This window comes from Candoia aspera, chromosome 4 (genome assembly GCF_035149785.1).
Source record: "Candoia aspera isolate rCanAsp1 chromosome 4, rCanAsp1.hap2, whole genome shotgun sequence".
NCBI classification, from domain to species: Eukaryota; Metazoa; Chordata; class Lepidosauria; order Squamata; family Boidae; genus Candoia; species Candoia aspera.
In genome coordinates this window covers 32,460,640-32,484,099 of record NC_086156.1, presented here as the reverse complement: position 1 = coordinate 32,484,099, position 23,460 = coordinate 32,460,640, and the positions used below count along the sequence as shown (strand labels likewise).

The window sequence follows — 23,460 nt, the reverse complement described above, 5'->3', positions numbered from 1 at the left end:
TATAGGGAGCAGTACTACAACATATGGCTTAGGGTGTCTACTGAGCCGTCCCCATAAGGACATAACCGAAGGTGCATAAGAGTACTCTTAAAACATCCAAAAAGGACTGCTGAGGGCATTGCGTCTAGTCTGGCTAAAGTGAAAGCTTTACGATAATTTCAAAATTATGATGATGATAAATAAGCTTCTGGAAGAAAATGACAGATAATGGGGTGTAGCACCATACTTAAATTTGTTTGGAGATCTGTATCCCAGATTTGTTGTTTAAGGGCGGCTCTAGCATTATCAAATCCTAATGAGCGCAGGCTTTCCACAGAGAAGCCCAGCAATTGAATTTCATCTAAGGCTTTTTTTAGCCACAATGACTTTAAATGATCTCTAAATACTAATGGGGCTAAACCTATAGGAAACAGAATTAACTTTAGCCAGAAGAAGGAAACATGCTCTGGCATCCAGTGAAACTATACCTATTTCTACCCTTAGAACAACATGTTTTATGTGAGGCCAAGACCTCAAAATAACATAACCCAGCTCTGTACTTAAGTAAATCAATACACTTGAGATCTGCATATGGGGGTTGATCAGGGTAAACTGCAGGGGTGACATGGATATATGATTTGTATTTTCACTTATATGTATATCCACTGTATTTTTATCTACTTGTTATTTAATTTGTCTTTTTATATTAATTTTACACAGAGTTTTATTAATATTCAATGTTTAAATTTTGTATTTTGATAAGGCCTAAGGGCTAATCACTTCAGCAAAGGATTGTTACCTTGTCGTGGTGCTGGAGCTTGAGCACCTCATTGATGCCATGAGCTAAACCGTGAAGGGCCACCCAAGACGGGAAGGTCATGACAGAGAGGTCAGACTAAATGCGATCCCTGGGGAAGGTAATGGCAACCCACCCCAGTATTCTTGCCGTGAAAACTAAATGGATCAGTACAACCAGAGATATGTCGGTATACCATCGGAAGATGAGACCCCCAGGTCCGAAGATGGTCAAAATGCTACTGGGGAGGAACAGAGGATGAGTTCAACTAGCCCCAGACGTGATGACGCAGCTAGCTCAAAGCCGAAAGGACGGCTAGCAGCCGACGATGCTGGTGGTGAACGGCGAATCCGATGTTCTAAGGATCAACACACCATTGGAACCTGGAATGTAAGATCTATGAGCCAGGGCAAATTGGATGTGGTTATTGGTGAGATGTCAAGATTAAAGATAGACATTTTGGGTGTCAGTGAACTGAAATGGACTGGAATGGGCCACTTCACATCAAATGACCACCAGATCTACTACTGTGGACAAGAGGACCACAGAAGAAATGGAGTAGCCTTCATAATTAATAGTCAAGTGGCTAAAGCAGTGCTTGGATACAACCCAAAAAACGATAGAATGATCTCAGTTCGAATTCAGCCATCTAACATCACAGTGATCCAAATATACGCCCCAACCACAGATGCTGAAGAAGCTGAAGTAGAGCAGTTCTATGAGGATCTGCAGCACCTACTGGACAACACGCCTAAAAGAGATGTTATTTTCATCACAGGAGACTGGAATGCTAAGGTGGGCAGTCAAATGACACCTCGAATTACAGGTAAGTATGGCCTGGGAGAACAAAACGAAGCAGGACATAGGCTGATATAATTTTGCCAAGACAACTCACTCTGCATAACAAACACTCTCTTCCAACAACCTAAGAGACGGCTTTATACGTGGACTTCACCAGATGGACAACACCAAAATCAGACTGACTACATCCTTTGCAGCCAAGGTGGCGGACATCTATACAGTCAGTAAAAACAAGACCCGGAGCTGACTGTAGTTCAGATCACGAACTTCTTCTTGCACAATTTAGGATCAGACTAAAGAGATTAGGGAAGACCCACAGATCAGCTAGATATGAGCTCACTAATATTCCTAAGGAATATGCAGTGGAGGTGAAGAATAGATTTAAGGGACTGGACTTAGTAGATAGGGTCCCGGAACAACTATGGACAGAAGTTCGCAACATTGTCCAGGAGGCAGCAAGAAAATACATCCCAAAGAAAGAGAAAACCAAGAAGGCAAAATGGCTGTCTGCTGAGACACTAGAAGTAGCCCAAGAAAGAAGGAAAGCAAAAGCCAACAGTGATAGGGGGAGATATGCCCAATTAAATGCAAAATTCCAGAGGTTAGCCAGAAGAGATAAGGAATTATTTTTAAACAATAGCTTTGATGGTGTGGTCAGGGAGCTAGAGCCAGACATCCTGAAGAGTGAGGTTGAATGGGCCTTAAGAAGCATTGCTAATAACAAGGCAGCAGGAGACAACGGCATCCCAGCTGAACTGTCCAAAATCTTGCAAGATGATGGTGTCAAGGTAATGCATGCTACATGCCAGCAAATTTGGAAAACACAAGAATGGCCATCAGACTGGAAAAAATCAACTTATATCCCCATACCAAAAAAGGGAAACACTAAAGAATGTTTCCACCAAAAAGGGAAACACTAAAGAAAACATCTATTTCTGTTTTATTGACTATTCTAAAGCCTTTGACTGTGTGGACCATAACAAATGGTGGCAAGTTCTTAGCGGTATGGGGATACCAAGTCATCTTGTCTGCCTCCTGAAGAATCTGTATAACGACCAAGTAGCAACAGTAAGAACAGACCACGGAACAACGGACTGGTTTAAGATTGGGAAAGGAGTACAGCAGGGCTGTATCCTCTCACCCTACCTATTCAACTTGTATGCAGAACACATCATGCGACATGCTGGGCTTGAGGAATCCAAGGCTGGAGTTAAAATCGCTGGAAGAAACATTAACAATCTCAGATATGCAGATGATACCACTTTGATGGCTGAAAGAGCCTTATGATCAAGGTGAAAGAAGAAAGTGCAAAAGCTGGCTTGCAGCTAAACCTCAAAAAAACCAAGATTATGGCAATTGGCTTGATTGGTAACTGGCAAATAGAGGGAGAAAATGTAGAAGCAGTGAAAGACTTTGTGTTTCTAGGTGTGAAGATTACTGCAGATGCTGACTGCAGTCAGGAAATCAGAAGACGCTTAATCCTTGGGAGAAGAGCCATGACAAATCTCGATAAAATAGTTAAGAGCAGAGACATCACACTGACAACAAAGGTCCGCATAGTTAAAGCAATGGTGTTCCCAGTAGTAACATATGGCTGCGAGAGCTGGACCATAAGGAAGGCTGAGAGAAGGAAGATTGATGCTTTTGAACTGTGGTGCTGGAGGAAAATTCTGAGAGTGCCTTGGACTGCAAGAAGATCAAACCAGTCCATACTCCAGGAATTAAAGCCAGACTGCTCACTTGAGGGAATGATATTCAAGGCAAAACTGAAATACTTTGGCCACATCATGAGAAGACAGGACACCCTGGAGAAGATGCTGATGCTAGGTCTAGAAACTGTATACGCCTTAGCACCTAGGTACTGTTGGAACTGCATACTCTATCTATCTATATGGCTGCCCACTCACCAAAGTGACTTAATTTGTGATATTTGTACATCGTAACATTTTAAAGGAAACTAGCTGTTAAGAAAACAAAAACAGTTCTTCAAAATTATTTTAAAACTGTAGCCTTATGATGCAGCATATTTTGCTTGACCGTTACATATGATAAATCAATATTAACATACCAGTCAAAAAAGACTGAGGATTAAAGAAACCTGAAAGCCACACTACTGCAGGAAGTACAAGATCTTGTGTCCAGGTATCAAGTTCTCGGCATCGTAAAAGCAGATCATTAAACCTGAACAAAAATATAGCAAAGATAAACATGGGCATAACAAATAAATTTTGGGAATAACTTGCATTAGATTATTTATATCACTTTAACATTTATATTCTTGCTTATTAGTAGTAGGTTATACAAGTTGTATGGAATAGCTTCTTGCATATGACTTATATTATCTACTAATAAAACATATGCTAAATTGGGGACAGATTAATACATAATCTAGAAGTTTTAGAGGCTCTTCATCTCTTAAATTCTGAGACATATCTAATTATATCAAAATGTCAACAACAGTAGGATGTGCAAAATCATATTAATGCAGTCATCTTCATTTTAAGGTTCAAAACAATTTTTGAAATTGAAATAATGCTTTTTTTAGCTTTTAAAAAATACAATTTATGATTTATAAGGTAATTAAAGAGGTCCAATGGTTAAAGAAATGCATTTACCATTTTGCAAGACTGTAAGTAGATGGATAAGCCAGACTGGTCCATGCATCTGGTACCAGGTCATAGAACAGCGATGACTGTATAGTTTCCATACTAGATGAAAATGTTAGCTCACCCTAGAAATTTGGATCAAAACAAATACTTACTTAAATTTACAATTTAAGACCCATTTTTTTTCATAGTACATGTACTGTATATATTCCTTACTTTTAATCCAAGGTCTAATTGTTTAATTGATCGCCGTATCTCTCTAATGAGAATATTCATTCTTTCACATTCTTGAAAACACACAAGAATATATGGGCTTCGTACAGCAGACTTTTGCATTATTTCAGCCAAGTTAAATTCTTCTGGCAGCTTCTCCAAAATTTCATCCAGAACATTCTTCACCTTAAGTTATGAATGCAGAGCAAAATTACCAGGTATGTATTCTGTTTACATTTCATACATGCTCTATAAAGCAAGTTTTTAGAATAAATGTTGAACATGCAGGACAGTGCTTGTTGTTAGGGGTAAGCATGAAACAGGAAATGCATTTTGTTTCAAACTGAGATCAAAATATCATGATCCCGAAGTTCTCCCAAACTGTTTGGAATTGGCTGTAGTTCAGCGTAAACAAGAACTAAAATATGTTGGTTGTTCAAATGAAACAAAATTGAAGGGAGTTTTATGGGGCTACTGTATTTGGGTAAGTCTGGTGTGCATTGCCCTGTCTCCCTTCCTTCCCTCGACAGTTCCTGGTGTGGTATATCCCACTGGTCCACCTGATCTCTCAAGGACTTCCCTACCTCCTTCAGCCATCACCAATGTCCATTACTTTTTCCTGCTGTTCCTTCCCCCCCACCCGCAGCCTGGAACAACTACATTTCAGTCTGTATCTGAAACAAAATACCCCTGCTTCATTCCATGTATGGATGAAAATAACTGATCTGTTTCAGTTTAGGCATGGGCTAGAACTAATTCTTCTGAATGTGGAACAGTTAATGCATGGAATGCATTAACACACATACCTACGTGTTAAATATTTATGTTCAGGAGGAACAAAATTCTATTAAAATTGGTGTTATAGAATAAGCTTTTGCAGAACACCCCGGCCTCACCTTTTCTTCTGCTGACTGTCCTATAATTTCTCCAGCAAGCAGATTTCTGGGCTGCATTTCCAACAGAGTTTTGAATAGGTTATCAGACAGCACTGTTAAGAAATCTATCTCAGCATTAGGATGGAGACCATACAATGCAGGGCTTTCAAGGGGCAGCATTTCATCAATATACTTGTGGTAGCCAATATAATCCAAATTGGGAGGAGATAGGAAACCAGGAGCCAAAGTAAAGTCGCCATCAAGCTGCAGTTAGAAAAAGAATATTTTTCATCTTCAGGCAAAATCCATTCAACACTTGGAGATATTGTCTGTGAAAGTGTAAAATTCTTATTTCTTATTGTAGTAGTTTCAATAGGTAATTTTTTAAGTAGGAAGGCATCTCTCTTATCCATGATGGATATAATAGGAACAGTTTGGAATGCAATGCGATTAAAGAAGTTGCCTTTAAATAGCAAGAAGCCTCATGTAGAACATTCAAAAGTAATTATATACAGTACTCCTCTTTATAACTTTATGACATGGAAGGATGATCAGTGGCAAATTCTATTCTGTCACAGGGAAATCAATATATATTGATTTTAATGAGGTATTTTTCCACATTTGTCTGTTTTTTAATATAACTTCTGTGATTATACCAATATATATATATATATTTCCACACAGCTGTCCTAGCACACACATTTTATCTACAGTTGCAATCAAAATTATTCAACCCCCATTGCAAATCAGGTTGATTGTCAAAATGTACAGACTTTCAGCTGTTTGCAATGAACAAATCAAACAAAAGCAATTGAAACAGCTCAACACAACAAATGCTTCAAGTGGTGTCCCAAAATTCAACTGAAAATGCAACTTATCATGACTTCTCCAATTTCAAAATTATTCAACCCCTTCATGGCAAGCATCTTCACTACTTAGTAGAGCACCCTTTTGCTGTTATGACCTGCTGCAGATGAGATGCATAGCCAGACACCAGCTTCTGGCAGCATTCCTGAGGAATCATAGCCCATTCCTCATGAGCAATGGCCTCCAGTTCAGTAATATTCTTGGGTTTGAGTGCTGCAACCGCCTTATTCAAATCCCACCAGAGATTTTCTATGGGGTTCAAGTCAGGTGACTGTGATGGCCACTGTAGAATCTTCCAGGACTTCTTCTGCATCCAAGCCTTAGTGGAGTTTGAGGTATGCTTGGGATCATTGTCCTGTTGGAAGGTCCAATGATGCCCAATCTTCAGCTTCCTTACAGATGGTATGACATTTTCTCCTAGGATTTCCTGATACCTCAGTGAAACTATCTTGCCATCCGCATGCTGCAGGTTTCCAGTGCCAGAGGATGCAAAGCAGCCCCAGAGCATCACCAAGCCACCACCATGCTTAACTGTAGGCAGACTGTTCTATTCAGCATATGCTTCATTCTTCTTACTCCAGACATACCGCTGATCCATCAGGCCGAAAAGTTCCAGTTTTGTTTCATCGTTCCACAGAACAGAATCCCTGCCCTTCCAGGTAGTGTAACCACTGTTCCTTTAACTCTGAATTTGTGAACTATGCTTCCAACGGTGTCTCTAGGAACATTCAGTGCCTTCGCTACCTTTTTGTATCCTGTTCCTTGTTTGTGAAGGGTGATGATCTCTTAGCTTTTTGGACCGTTCTTTTGACTTAGCCATACTGTATTTCTAACATGCAGTCAAACGTGACACTCAACAAACCCCTAGCCAGTTCAGGTATTTCATGTGTTCCAGCTCAAGCACACCTGGTGCAACTAATGAAGCCCATGATTAGTTGCATCAGATGTGCTTGAGACAACACCTGTTTTGCATACTGCATGTGTGCTGTTGTGACGGATTCTATTCAGGGGGTTGAATAATTTTGAGACTGGAGAAGTCATAATAAGTTGCATTTTCAGTTGAATTTGGGAACACCACTTGAAGCATTCGTCGTGTTGAGCTATTTCAATTGCTTTTGTTTGATTTGTTCATTGCAAACAGCTGAAAGTCTGTACATTTTGACAATCAACCTGATTTGCAATGGGGGTTGAATAATTTCAATTGCAACTGTATATAGCTTATATACCTCATTTAAATGCAACTTAGCCCTAACATTTTAAAATAACATTTATCTGAACATACAGTTTTATGAATTTTTCTAGCTGACAGCAACAGATAGCTGAAGACTGACTCTATCATAGCAATGTCCACTTGCAGTAATAAAAGTTATCTGATGGTTTTCTTTTATATCCTTATTGATCTATCTTTAATTACCCCTACAAAACTAAGAAAAGACACATTCTACTGTAGTCCCAATCCCCTTACAAACATGAGAACAGCCCCTCTCCTGCTATTGTTCTTGCAACTGTTATTTTAAGGCGAGCTGCTGCCCAACCTGTATACCAACTTTCAGCGAGCCATCTTGAGTAAGCAGAGGCTTTTTAAAAAATAACTCATCAATACACATGAATAATCTATTTCTCCCCAGCTAATCATCCCTCCATCCATGCAAATGGGCCTTGTTTTTTCTTGTAGATTAATTGGGAGTCGCTCTATAGAAAAGGGTCCATAACAGTCTACACAAGTATGTGTTACATTTTTTTTTTATTTTCAGAGATGCACTGGACAATATTGGACTTTTGAAGTATCAAAGATGAACAAAATGAGACCCTGTTATGCTTCCCTTCTAATTGTACTGCTCATGATTCTAGCTGGTCAGCCCCCTGCTTCTGTAAATTGTAAGGAGCTCAAATATTCCTTTACACCAGCCAGTCCTAACCAGAGTTCCTTCAGACATGTGAACCAATGGGGGGAGAAGATTCTACAACACAGGGGCCACAGCAGAAAAGGCTGGCCTCCTAGGGTCTGACAAATGTAGCTCCCTAGTCAACAGAACCTGTAACATACCCTCTCTGCTGGATCTGGTAGGATGGGCAGATGAAATTGGGGAGAGGCGGTCCCTCAAATAATCTAGTCCCATGCCATAAAGGGCTTTAAAGGTCAACACCAGCACCTTGAATTAGACCCAGAAATAAACTGGTAACCAATGCAGCTCATGAAGCAGAGGTGTACTGTGTATTCTACCAGAAACACACATAACTGCTCGTGCTGCTGCGTTTTGCACCAGCTGAAGTTTCTAGATAATCTTCAAGAGCAGCCTCATGTAGACTACTGTGCATTGCAGTAGTCTAATTGGGAAGTGACCAGGGCATAAATGACCATGAGTAGGTCCTGCTTTACCGTACAGACAGATCAGCCTCATGTGTTACAGCTATGGGACCTGTTTTGGTATCTTTGCTTATTCCTATATTCAACATTCATTGGGTGGGTACACCCCAGGTCCCCTCCCTTAAATGTTGCCACCTGATGGGACCTCAGAGGCATACCTTCTCAGTGGCCTTTGGAATAGCCTCCCACCTGAGATCCGAGGGATCCCTACCCTTTTAGCCTTCCGGAGGGCCATGAAGACCTGGCTCTTCCCCCAAGCATTGGGATAGGATGCGGGTTGAGCTGTGAGGATGTTAAGTTGGGCACCTGAGGGGAAGGGTACTTCCATGTTTTTATGGATTATTGTGTCCCACCTAGAGTCAGTATATGAGAGGGGTGGCCATAAAAGTCCCATAATCTATCTATCTATCTATCTATCTATCTATCTATCTATCTATCTATCTATCTATCTATCTATCTATCATCTATCTATCATCTATCATCTATCATCTATCATCTATCATCTATCATCTATCATCTATCATCTATCATCTATCTATCTATCTATCTATCTATCTATCTATCTATCTATCTATCTATCTATCTATCTATCTATCTATCTATCTGGTAATCGAAGTCCACAAAAAATGGAACAACTGAGCTGTTGAAAGGAGGAAAGCTTTAAAAATTGATATAAAAGTCAACCCAACATTTCTGGTACTTTTGTTGGACTAGGGGTAGAGAGGCTCAGGTCCCTGGGTGACTTGCCTAAAGTCATTCTCTCATCAGCCTACATTACATGATTGTTATGAGGAGCAGAGAGCACCATACATGCCGTTTTCAGCTCCTGACTGAAAGGCAGGATACCTGTCCTAACAGTCAGGAATCACGCTGAGATGAGGAATAGGTCTCTAGTGTTTATTACTGCTACATAAGACAGAAAATCCTAACAAACTGAAGAAGCGTGGGAAAACCCAGACAGATAAACCCCAAAAGTTAAGGCGGGTCTGATCTGTGTCTCTTTGAATGGCTGCTTAATTCCTCAGTACTACACATGCATTTTCCCCCCTGGATAGAGGCCTCCTCCTGCTCGCCATCAGTACTCATGACAATACCTTTCAGTCAGCCTACCTATCTCTCTTAAACTTAAATACATATTTTACATTAACTCTACAGAATATATTTTCTTCACAGGTCATTTCACAGTTTGTCTAGATACTCAGCACTGTCAGGATACTGCTGATAGCTATTTGTACATAAATTTTGTATGGGTATACTTATGCCATTTTTCAAAAATCCATTAAATTGATTATCGGAGACTGCCCGGACAAGTCCTTGCGGTTTTCTTGGCAAGGTTTTTCAGAACTGGTTTGCCATTGCCTGCTTCCTAGGGCTGAAAGAAAGTGACTGGCCCAAGGTCACCCTGCTGGCTTTGTGCCTAAGGCAGAACTAGAACTCCCGGTCTCCCAGTTTCTAGCCTGATGCCTTAACCATTACACCAAACTGGCTCTACTTATGCCATAATTTACCCATAAAGTAGAGAAGCTTTTGGCCCCAAAATATGCCTAATAGTCCATGTACACCATGCTGAAATTTACACTGCCACATCCCTACCCCACTTTATTGATCATCTCAATTAGATGCAACTTTAACATGACACCCAGTAAAAATGCATATGAAAGAACACAGATGTGCTGTAGTTCTAGACCTTTCTTTATATTTGCCTGTCATTGAAGGAATTTTTGTTTCGTGGTTTATGCAGCAGGGAGAGACCACTGTCCAATTAAACCAAAATATATTATTCTGTTTTGGAATATTAAAGTAGACCCATATTCAAGCTTGGTTAACCACAGGCGTCTAATTTCCATCATTTCTTTCAAGTTTGTCCCTATATTTGACACCTATTTGAAATAAAGAACAGGCTGTGAAGGTTAATGGACTGCCTCGTCTAGAAATAGCAATTCCTACCCCTGGGCTAGATATAGACGAGGTACCGATGGAATGAGCTTCCCATGCTGCCCCCTTGACCTCAGCTGTCACGCAGAGAAATCAGCTTTGGTGGAGGTCAGAAGTACAGTAGTGTTTATCTTTCCCCATCTCCATGGTAACTCACTCCTGGCCCTTCCAATTGACTTCCAATTGTGTTAAACCAAATGTGGCTTTCTGACATAGGAAAACCTACTCATTAAGGAGTGAATAAATGCAAGCAAACTCGCTTTGCTTTCACACAGCAGACGCTTCCAATGCAAGCATGGAGGAGTGGCCTTGAGGCTCTCTGTATTCCATATCACAGATGGTCTTTTGGTGCTAGACTTGCCCTCCCCTGTCACCTCTAAATATACTCTTAATGCTTGGAAAGGACAGTGTGCTGAGGCTGTGGTATATTCCAATTTGGCATTGTTAATCCCCTTAGTATCACTGGAGTTTAATTAGACATGATTCTGTCTTAGACTGCAAGTGTAAGAGCCCTTTGAGGATAGACCAAAGGTGATTTAATTCCGTATTGTGTTTCCTCAGCAGCCAACTAAAGGGTTAAGGAACACAACAATCCTCTCTAGCAAGTGGTATTCAGAAGTATACTGACTTCCATTGTGGAAATTACATACCGTTTTCATCACTAGTAGGCACTCATATAATCTTATTTAACCTTAATTTATTTACACCCTTTAAAATCTGTTCAGAGTTGGTGAACAACCAGCATTTTGTGATAGCAAATTCTGCATTCTGTTGCTGTGTGAAATGCTTCCCTTTTTGCCCTGAATCTCCCATTATTTGGCTTTACTCTATTGCATAAACTTCAGTTCTAAAAGTATGAAAGTAATGGAAAAGCTTCTCTTTAACTGCTTTTTTTTAATCTAGTCCCCACTTCATCTTTTGTTCTCCTAAACTATGAAGCCTTCAGTGTTGTAACCTTCCTTTGTAGGGGAGTGAGTCATTTTAGTTCCCCCTTTATAAAATTTGTCCAGATGCATTTTGTGTATCTTGTCCACTGAATACTTTCTGAAATGCAGCAATCAGTGCTGAGTGATACAAGGTTATCATACAAGAGATTTAAATGACATAATCTATTTGTGTTTTAATTTTAATTCATTTCACAATGATCTCCAATATGAAATTCCCTTCTTACTGCAACTTACTGTTGCAACTCCAAACACACTTACCTAAAGGTAATTTCCGCCAAAATCACTTATCAATATTTTAATGCAAGTGGGAAATTATTTTCAAATTCAATGGCTCAGTTGCTGGTCTCTCTAATATTTAACAAGCAACTGTTCTGTTACAAAATCTGATGATAGGCAGACAGAGACACAGCAGCATATCATCATATGCATCTAACAACAACATCTGTATGCATGTCTCTCTCTCCCTCCCTCCCTCTCTCTCTCTCTCTCTATATATATATATATATGTAAGAATATACAAGAACAACATGCCAACAAAATGAAGCCAATGGAATATATTTATGAATTCCTCCCATTGCTATAAATGATTACCAGTGAAGGACTCATAAATTCTTCCAAATACGTGTAGCACAGTCTGCGATCCCAGTCATCAGTGATGTGTCCACCGTACATAATCTCACCAAAGAGATAACGCAAATCTTCCCATGGAACCTATGGATATAATTAAATCAGTAACTGAATGGTTAAGTCAGCTTGCTTTCTAAAAGGACAAACTAATGTCATTTATGATCATAGTGCTGCAACAAAATTGGTGACTCCACCAGTACAACACAACAAAGCTTCAAGCCTTTAAAATTTCAATAATTATCATGCTATACTGTACTTCTGTTTTTCATAAAACTAGATTTATAATGGGAGCATGGGAACAACCTGGTGTGACATGATGTATAGGAATGAATTATCTTCTTCAGTTATTATTGTGATTCAGCATATAAAACACAGAAAACAATACCCTAATCAAGGAACAACCAAGGAGAAAACCACACCCCCACCAACATTGGCAGGGCAAGCTACTGTATCAAAACAGGAAACAAATCCCTCACTCACTTGCACTGGTGATGTTACCTAGCTGGGTAATGAAACATCTGCAACCAAACAACCAACCTCAGAGAGCACCAAGGACTCCACAGAAAACATCTATTGTCTGCAGAAAAGGATTGTTTCCTTTCTCCCTTTCTTCATATATCATTTCCCACAAAACCTGAATAGCAGACTAAATCTGGAACCCCTAATGAGGACAGACTGTAGGCAGTGGAGATTATCCTTCCCTTAATTCAAAAATGCAGTATAAAGACCTTTTAACCATTAAGATGTAACAAAGTATATACTGAGGCTCACACGTTAAGTGATCTTAGTATACACTGTTTCTTCAAAATATGATATAAACAACTTTTTCCATCTGATCAGAAAGAGACTGAACAAAAAGCAGTGACTACTTCATTTGCACAAATTTTGCAAATAGATCTAAAACATTTATAAAATCAAAGGATTCATTCAACTGTGTTCATTCTGCTGAATTAGTATCAGTCAAGTTGGCCCTATGGAAACAATCAATATGCAGAAAAAGGGTTCTGTATAATGATCTGTAATAGTATCAGTACAGAAACAAGCTTCAAGGAGCATCATATGAACACGTTTCCTCTTCCTGAAGCAGGAGAAAAGTACTTGATCTTAGTATCTTATTTATGTATGCCTTTGAGTCAGACTTGACTCCTGGCAATTGCCTGGACCGGTCCCTGCAGTTTTCCTGGCAAGGTTATTCAGAAGTGGTTTGCCATTGACTGCTCCTAGGGCTGAGAGAAAGTGACTGGCCCAAGGTCACACAGCTGGCTTTGTGCCTTAGGTGGGACTAGAACTCATGGTCTCCCAGTTTCTAGCCTGATGCCTTAACCACTACAACAAACTGGCTGTTGTTTGTTATCTTATTAGCTGTTACCTAATATAGATATCAATTTATAAAACATTTTATTAGTGAAATGTTCAAGTTGCACAAATTTCATTTCAGCAAGGCTGTCATCTTTATTCATGTATCTTTACAGGTATTCTTACACATATGCATAAGTGGCTTAACAGACCATTTCATCTGTATGGTTTCTCCAATTGACAACTAATCATAAACTGAATCAGTCATCTAATTTTAAACATGAATTCAGTGGGAACATGCCTGAGAAAGTCACAACAAGGTGGCCTTCTTAATACATAATAATGACACATGAAAGAAATGCACCATTATTTATATATATGATGTGTTGTAAATTGCTTCTGTGATCAGAATTAATTGTAGTGATTATTAATGCAATGTTATGAACTGTCAGGTCTGCTGTATGTAATTACAGTTGTACATATGCTTCATTACCTGCCTAATGAATTTGGCACATATGCATATATAAACCACTGTTTTTGCTAATATAATGAAGGACAATTTTATTTATTTATTTGTTTGTTTGTTTATTTTAGCTCAGCCAGTAGCACTGAACCACTTCAACCTATGTTAGAAAGTTTACATATTCTCTGTGAGAATTTTTGAACTCTCTGATCAACAACAGGCATGTTTCCAGCTATTGCTTTTAAAGGCAAATGTATTCTTGTTTATTCATTTCTAAATTCCAAGATTTAAAATATGATTTGCCAAGAAGTTACTTAATCTCTTAGTTCTTACTTTAGTGTTTGCCTCTAAATAATTGTAGAGCACATTAACACAGATGGTGAGGTCTCCCATGTTAAAAGGGTATCTTCGATTCCATCCTTGAGGTCCAAATTTGAGTCTCCCAGCAACACAGGTGTGAAAGTAGCAGAGAGAAAAGAAAATACTTTTAAACTCCTGTTCTCGTGTACACAATTCAAGTGTATCCTGTCAAACAAAGACATAGGGACAAAAATCAGTATTTGTATCAAATCACATAACCAGCAGGCCTTAGAGTTTACAACTATATTTTCCATATAAGCAGTAATTGCATTTTTCACACAGTGGCACATAAACTATGCCACACAGAGCCTATTAACTAAAATATGCAAAATCCATGAGCATATTCAATTTAGCAAAAATTTTAAAAGAAACAATGGAATTGTTACCATAGCAAGCTATGCATTAGTAACATGTAAGTGCTATATTCTTATTTTTGAATATAGACACCATTCACTGCATTATTATTTGGCAGATTTATTTGGCAGGTAAACTAGACATTACTCAAGACATTACTCAAAACTGCATGCAACTCAGAACAACTTTTTACACTGCATTCCTCCATGTTATCTGTTTAATATTCACATGCAAATCAACTGTGTGATTTGATGCACAGGCTGTTTACTCCAATTGGGCCTGATGAGCCTAGCCTATTTGCTGCGCCTCTGATTGCAAAACAGACTGACTGAAAGCATTTAGCAGGGCACAATATACAGCAAGTAGTATCCTAAATGGCTCAGATCTCAGACATAATATATATTAACTTATATGAGGTACATACCTCATTTGTCATGGATACTTAGACTGGGAAAGAAAAAAGAATCTACATGCTTCTTGTCCAAGTGATTTTTTTTTCTTGATATTGTAAAAGACATTGTGTACTAAGATGTCTGTTTCCCCTTGGAATGGCTTTTGAATTATAAATTCCTTAATTTATATAATTAATTTATATTAATTCTGAAACTCATCATCCTTTGGTACAGGTAGAACTGTTGGTTGACTTTAAGGAGAAACACACACATACAAATCTCCAAAGCTGTTGTTTATTACCTGGTCAAAATTGTAGAGAGCAGCATGAAGATTAGCCAGCATTCCTGTAGGAGGTTCATTAATAAGTTTAATAGAGTTTTCTAATAATCCTTGAGGTATAATGTGTTCTTCAGGAGTTGGAGCAGGTTCAGCACTGATAAAAAGACGATAGTCAGAGTGACTTCCTTTACTGTATTTGTCCACCAGTTTCTCTAAGGTCCCCAGCCATTTTGTAACAAGATGTATGTTCTGTTTAAGAAAATGCAAAACTTTCATTATAAGTACAATGTTATTACTTAGAAATAGTCCTAGCTAATTATAGCATCAAGTCCTTGCAAAGCTAGGTAGTAGTTACATAACCAAAACAACAGTCAAACAAAAACCAAAACAAATAGCCCTTGGTAAGCTCACAAATGTAATTTCATTTTAAATTCTAAATGTAATGAGTAGAGGGAAGTTAAACTTTTTTTTTTACTACAGGGATGACATTTTAATATCTTTTATGTTGACAAGAACTTTATTATTTCCAATTGTGCAGTAAGCCAAGATTTTGCCAGCGGTGAGGGGAAGAGAGATTGATGGTAACTCTTCACCCATGCATTTAATTCTGCTGGCTCTCTACAAAGTTCTGAGAAGGCACTCAGAAGAACTTCAGAGGACCATGACTATTACAAATAACAGTATCTCCTCATGCCAACTGTCACATATCATTAATGGTGAAGTCAAACAATGTCTGGAACACAGTGCATGAGAGACCAGAGGTGGAGACTGAATAGGTCTTGGATTCAAACCTTGCCTTTGAACCTGAAATCATGAGAATAAATTTTAACAGCCTTTGCTTGTAAAGCAAGCCTGCTTGCCAACATAGGTAATGCATCTGGTGAGGGATCACAGGTGCTTTGAAGGGCTTGGATCCAGGCTGGATAGCTGCATTTGCCAGGATGTCCCAAACTACTTGGACATCTTTCCTCTTAACTCGTGGAAATTATTTTGCCAAGATTGGACACAAAGTTGTACAAAATATTCACAGATTCTTTGACAACTGATACTGCAAAATCCACAACCATAAGTGTATTCCATTTGCAGTGACATCTGACATGATAATAACTTGTCATCATAACTGGGATTTTGCCAGTCAAGGAGGCAGTACATAAATAGCCCTGGGTTCTCTCTTTTATTTTATTTCCATTTCCTTTTTCAAATATTTAGCATATGTGGTAATCAATATTTATCAGAAGGCATTTTACATTATATCTTTTTTTTATTTTCCAGTATACTTATGTATCATTTTGGAAAATGAAATCTCATTTCATTTCTATAGAATATGTTCTAACATTTTGTATTTTCAGATTCAGCCAGTCTTACAGAATTAAAGGAAAAGAGAATTAGAAAATGATTGGCACAACTGCTTTATATATATTTTTTAAATGATGATGCTAACACCTTTGAAAAAGGCTGTGGTACATCCCTCTTTGGGTCTGGCTACTTTGGAGAAATATTGCCCAGGCTCCAACCTCAATTTAGTGAAGGTTGTTGAGATGGTGCTGGTGCAACAAGTACAGAGTACCCTAGAGGAAGTGGAAGAGCCTTATGCTTTTGAGTCAGAATTCAGATGTGGATATTATGGAAACAGCATTGTTTTTTTTAGCGGATAGCCTTTGTTGGGACCTGGATGGTGCTAATATACCCTTCTGGTCCTGTCGGATCTCTCAGCGATATCTTCTGGACTGTCTGCAAAGGTTTTTTTATACTTAATGGATGGCTCCAGTTGGTAGCTGTAGGGAAGGAGAGGGTGGCCATTCCTTATGAGGGGTACCTCAGGATTTCATCCTGTCCCTCCTACTTTTTGATATTTTAATGAAGCCATTGGGAGAGATCACCTGTCCTTTTGGGATGTAGTAACATCAGTATGCTGATGATACCCAACTTTATATTGCTACCCAGGGCTGTGCTGAGATGCCACTGATGTCTTGTCCTATTATCAGAGGCTGTAAGAATATGGAACAAAACAAGTGAAAGCTGAACCCAAACAACACTGAGTTGTTGTTTGTGTATTGAGGTATTTTGTCAGCTCCAATGCTATCTTTTGACAGGGAAGTATTACCTTGAAGGAGCAGGTCGACGACTTGGGGGTTCTCCTGGATTCACGTTTACTGCTAATTGGTTAGATAAAGGCCACAACTGGAGAGTTCTTTGACCAGCTTCAGTTGTGACATCTGAAGTGGGGAGGTCTTGCCAGAGCAAATAATTTCCTTATCTCAGTTGAACTACTGCAATGACTGTAAAGGAGCTGCCTTTGACAATCATTTGGAAGCTGGAACTAGTACAGAGTGCAGTAGTCCATTTGTTAGCTGGCACACTTTGCCAGGAGCACATTACACTGGTGCTGTGGACCTTGCATTGGCTTTCAGTAACTTGTAGGTACAATTCAAAGTATCTGTTTTGGTCTAGAAACTGTATACGCCTTAGCACCTAGGTACTGTTGGAACTGCATACTCAAGCTAGAATTAATCCATCTGACTCATTTATCCTGGGGAAGCTGCTGGTAATACCCACATCAATGAAGCAAGTGAGGTTGATGATCTGAGTGCTGCTTCTCAGTAGCAATGCCTGTCCTTTGGAATAGCCTTACTGTGGAGATCAGACTTGTTCCCTCCTGGACCATTTTTTGAAAAGCCAAAAACTTAGCTCTTCCAGAAAGCATTTGTTAAATGGTAGGACACTATTTACATTTGATCATGGATTGTTGATTTTTGAAGTTGTAATTGTTATGTTATGAAGTTTATTTGATTTGTATTTATAATTTACTAACTAATTTATTTCTTTACTGTGGAAGTTTTACTGCTTTTCTGTGTGATATAGAAATGTTAAAATGATCCCTCCCTTCCTAACTGCTGGGAGTCAGTCCAGATTATGGTGACATACAAGTTAAATAAATAAACTACTAAACTTTCCAAAAGTAGAGCCTAAATGCAGGACCTGAAGTCAAGGTACTAATGTTACTTTTGTTGACATGCATTACTTTTTCCTAATGAAATGCTTAACTAAGATTGGCCACCCAAATGGTAGAAGACAGGAACAAAAACACAGGAAATTGTACTAAACCACTTTCCCCAGAATAGCACTTCCCCCAATTTTATGACATACAATGATTTCCCCTCATGCTTCCTGTCCTAAGCAGCAATTTGCTATGGCTAAGAGCTTATTTCAGTTATAAGACAAAAAACAAAACAAAAAAACCAACCTCTGTTTTGTTCTGTTATAATTGAGGCTGAAAAGAAATATCTTTTTAACACTCGGCAAAACTGCATCCTCTCAGAATTTCTCAGAAAGCCATTCTTTTTTTTATCACTTCCATTACTGCTATGCAATGAAGCAGAGAAGGTACATCAATTGTATTGTTTTACACTTACCTGGAGAATAACCCAGTGCCCATGTTTGGCAGCTTTTTCTATTGCCTTCTCTGCCACAATCTCTTGCCCTTGTCCTAAAGAGATATTATGAAGTTTCCCACAGTCAATTGTGAAGCCAAGTTTCTTGCCTGCAAGTGGGGCAACAGGGGTGGGAGTGGGGAAATAAATAAAAGTAGAAAGAGATGGAGGAGAAAAGAGGATAATGCACTAATAATTTCTCTATCACTGGAACAATGCACATATAGGCTTTTTTGTGAAGCACTTCAGTCAGCCCCATTTCAACAAGCAAAATTGTGAGCTCTCAAGAGCAGCCTTATGGCTAATATTAGAGAAGGAAAGCTGCAGAAATCTGCTCCCTTGGTTTTAAGATAATGAACCTTTTGACATTTTGATAGATGCTAGGTATTGTTACCAAGCTTTATAAAGTCATACAGGGGGTGCAAGTCATTTCCCTTATAAAAAAAGGGAGCAACATGTGGTAGCTATCACATCAGTTTTTTAACTGATTGGTTCAGGAGGAAAATGTGTTAGTTTCTCACCTTGTGAGGCCAGGGTCTAAATTGAGCACAGTCAGGTCACAGCTGTATTAACCTGGTATTCTCAGCAGAGGCAGTGGGGAATAGTAATCCTAAGTACAATGCGACAGTTTCTTACACAATGAATATAGTTTGTATAATGACCATTATTTAGTCACAGGGGGCGCAAGATTACACGAGCATAGAGAAAATTGCCCTCTGGCCCTCATCTAGTCAAAAGGTAAGAAACAGCACAAAAGAGCTTGCATTATGCCAAGCAGAGGAATGTTCAATCTAAAAATTTCTTCATACTGCAGCGTTAATAGCTGCACACTTTTTATCCACTCTTCCGCAGTGAATGGTGGGTTAGGGCAGAGAGGAGGAAATCTTTAAAAACTTAACTCCTGTTGAAGAAAACAATTCCAAATTTAAATCTGCTTTATATTGTAATAATGCTTGTTCGTGGGATTTTTTTGGGTGAGCTTAACATGTATTAATTAAAGACCAACTCCTGCTCTAAGTCAAAGCAAGAGCTGCCATTGTTACCAATCAGAACTTAGGCATTAAGGGAAGCTTTGTGGACTTTGCAATCCAACAACAATTGGAGAAATTTTCTGTTACCAGCCACATCAAAACACCTGTAACAAATGCCTATGAATACAGAATGGCAAGATCATGGTTTAAGACTCTGAGAGGCTGGGGCAAAATGCTTCTTCATATCCTGCTCCCCAAATCCCCATTGATTTTTCCCTATTTAAGTCAATGGACTTAAATAAACAGGATTACTTAAACACAGGGCTTTCAGGATTATATTTTAACATACGAGTTTTGTGTCTTGAATTCAAAGTACTGATCTTTCTGATCAGTTTAAATATTGATACATGTTTTAGACATACCTCCCTACATGTGGGGCCCAGGGCAATTACTGTAACACATGATTTATGCTCCCCATTAAGCATGCATTTCTTTTTCTGACCCTTAACATAAATTTCCCTTATTCTCTCTATCTAAATAAATTAGTCTTTAGCTGATGATGTTCACATGTTCAAGGTAGTTGTCCAAGAACTATGAAAACAAAAATTATTTATTCTCCCATTCAGAGAAGGAAATGTAAGAAAAGTACATACTTTACTAATACATGAACTTCGGATTTGCATTCTGTTAACTTTTTGAAATTGAAGGAAGGGAAAATTTACACTGCTGAATTGCCAGATCCTCATAATTTTAAACCAACACAATATTTGTACAATGAAATAAGGCTCACCAAGTGTCTCCATGTCTTTAAGAGGGTCCACTCCAGGAGAAAGAACGAAAAACACAGGAGTAGCTGGAGTGCTTTCTTCATAGGACTTAGCCAAGTCTATTCTTGTGCCATCCACATATTTTGAACCTAGCTTTTCTTCTACAAAATCTCTATAGAAATATGCACATACATATAAATCAGAATTAGAAGCCTTTAACCTATGTCCTAATTCACAACCATGAGGAGCTGCCTGAATTGACATATTAAATCCATAAAGTATGAAGACTGCTATGTAATGTCCCCTTCATATGTATGATTTGCCATGTGAATTTTGTACAACACCCTATATTCTATTCATAATAGGCAACCTTGAAAAAAAAAGATGTGATGGGACAGGCATATCTGTGAGACAAGCAGCTAGATATGAATAAACACCTTTAAAACATGGTTTTAAAGTAGTGCTATCTGGATGTGTGTTTATATAAAACTTGCTATACTCCAGATTCATTACAACTGAGACTTTGTTTTCACTGTAGATCATTTGGAGTACTAAATAGCATATGATGAGCATGCCCAAACATGCAGATGAACATGGGCAAACAGCATGATACATCCATGCAAATTTCTGTTCGTCCTCCCCCAAATCAGACATTATACCTCAGAGCATAAGTTATCCGATCTGGGCGTAATGCTCGTAGTATAATAAGTCTCTGGAAAGAAGTTTTATTTTTCCATTCCTGGGGTAGTTTTTCCTTTTCTGGGCATTCTGAATCCACCCATTTTTTCCATCTCTTTGCAGAACCTTCAATGTCTTTATCCAATCCTCGGAATTCATCCATTAAGGCAATGGCCTGTAATGCATTAATAGTATGCATGAATTGTTGGCTTTCAGATTATTAGGATCAAAAGAGAAATACCATCATATGTACCAACAATCTTACTGCAAGTTAACTGTATAAAGCACGGTTTTCAGAATATAAGCTAATGTTAACTAAATGTCCCCACAGCTAAAGGCCCCAGTTAATAGAGAAAATATTAAGTCATCTTTCAAAAGACTGCTTACTTAAGATTTCTAAAAAATATTTATTTAAAACCAAGATGGATAAATGAAATATAAAATGAGGTACAGTATATGTATTGTAAACTGTATGCACATCAAAGCAAAGCAACTTTAGACTTGTGTATAGAATACATTGTGCATTTAAATGTTGGGAAATTAGGGCACTGAAATAAAGGTGCTCATGATTAAGTTAAAAATCACTCAGACATGGGAGGTGTTGCATTTTTACAGAATCCCAAGATAATACATAATATCTCAGAAAAAGGTATTTCTGTGCTTACCTTAATAGCACTCCATGGCTGAGTTGTTAAAAAGTCAACTGGACTTTTATAAGTGTGTTCAACTTTAAATCGTAGCAAGAAATTCAGCTCGGTGGGTTCTATCTCTTTATTCCTCAACAAAATCTAGGAAGTAAAGAGTGAATGAAAATATAAATCCATCAGATTTAGTCTGTTACTACATATTATTTATTCATTCATTTATTTTATGAAACTTATAGGCTACCCCAATCTGTTATAACTCTGGGCAGCTGAGACACATTTCTTTCTATTACAGGTATAACTGCCATTTTCATTATAAGACCATTTACTTTTTCATATATCTGATTCTATAGGCAGGCATTATTTCTGCTCTTGATACAAGAATGGAGCATCAAAGCAAAATAATCCTTCATTCTGTTTGCCCTGGCTTCCAGCTGCTCCTTCTCAAAAGGACCACCTCAACTCTTGCTCTTCTTTTGTAATGCCAATGTAATTTCTTACTTTGAACATAATGATATCCACAAATAGATCTGACCATCTCGTTTTAGTTAATGATTACATTAACCGAATGACATTTTTCCCCGTGTATGTGGACCTGGGCTTTGGAGAGATTAGTAACAGGGATCTTGATGTGTTCTAACTTCAAAATGACCATTTTGAATGAGTGTAAAATAAAATAGGTAAGATTAAGTTTTCTTCGAGATGGAACAAAACATGCTATTTTGCTTCAAGTCTGAAACTAAATAAATAAACAAATAGGTGGTCTTGTTTTGAGTATCCTGTTCCAGGCACTGTGATTTGTTTATTGTTTAGTGGCTGGTCACTGGACAAGTTCTTTCCCAAGTTCTCCCAGCCTAACTCATTTAGCAGTGGGACCCTGATGCTACTGGTTTAGACTGGATAAGATGATGTGGAACAAAACATTGAGAGGAAGGTAGAATTTAAGCACACACTCTGAGAGAATATGTAAGAGAGTAAGGTACAGTAATTAAAAGAAAAATAAAAACTTTTGCTACAGGGAAGTTATAACTGACATGGATTGATAGACAGGTTATAGCTGTTTTGTGCTATGCTTTATTTTGTACATAGATAGAACAAAAATATGTTTATACACGCATTACTGTGCTTCACGTGTTTCTAATGCTGCTGAGGTTGGGTAAATTGCCCAGTTTGCTTGGGCTGCAATAAAACTCTTTTCAGCGAAGGGTCATGAGCAACCTGGTACTTATTCCCGCTTCTCAAAGGTTAGGTCTGTTCAGTCTGAGTTCCTATGACATATTTGTCAAGTGCCTCAGCGTGAGTCTAGTGCTATTCTTTGTATTAAAGCAGGCCTACTTAAAGCTGAATCCAGAGCATGGATTTACATTTTCAAATTTTGGCTTAGGCTTATTTTCTTTGTAAGCTTAGACCCATATGTATTAGCTGACCCCTTTATTTCAAAATGGAAAGAAGAGCTGGAGGAGAGGCTGCACCATTGTGGCTTCTCTCCTCATGCACTGACGACAGTTCCTTGGTCAGGAAGAACCACAGACAACAAATATGTGATATTGGGTGTTAAACTGGGCACAGCCCAATTCACGTTTATGTTTTCTTAGGCAACCAGGTTCTCAGTCAAAAGCCTGGTGATGATCTTAATCTGATCACCATGCCAAAACTCCAAACAGCTTTGACACTCACAGATGCAGTATTGCCCTATAAAATGTGGTTCTGGAAGGGAGAGTCCAGAAAATCCCACATTATGAACACCTTTGTCGCTCTAAGTCAGGAGCCATTGAAACAACAGTCCATTTGCTTCTTTACTGCCAATCCT

General features: G+C 38.5%; 1 protein-coding gene across 1 annotated transcript in view; it reads right to left on the bottom strand.

Annotated features, from left to right (window-relative positions):
• Window positions 1–23,460, bottom strand: part of DNAH11 (dynein axonemal heavy chain 11) — a 160,717-nt gene that overhangs the window by 1,897 nt on the left and 135,360 nt on the right. The window contains exons 70-80 of the mRNA XM_063303749.1: window positions 21,672–21,794; window positions 20,988–21,181; window positions 20,352–20,500; window positions 18,573–18,700; window positions 15,181–15,408; window positions 14,107–14,298; window positions 11,979–12,098; window positions 5,292–5,534; window positions 4,399–4,581; window positions 4,192–4,307; window positions 3,645–3,757 (exon numbers count right to left, since the gene is read on the bottom strand). Coding sequence (XP_063159819.1) covers window positions 3,645–3,757; window positions 4,192–4,307; window positions 4,399–4,581; window positions 5,292–5,534; window positions 11,979–12,098; window positions 14,107–14,298; window positions 15,181–15,408; window positions 18,573–18,700; window positions 20,352–20,500; window positions 20,988–21,181; window positions 21,672–21,794 — 1,789 coding nt within the window. The remainder of the gene's footprint in view (window positions 1–3,644; window positions 3,758–4,191; window positions 4,308–4,398; window positions 4,582–5,291; window positions 5,535–11,978; window positions 12,099–14,106; window positions 14,299–15,180; window positions 15,409–18,572; window positions 18,701–20,351; window positions 20,501–20,987; window positions 21,182–21,671; window positions 21,795–23,460) is intronic.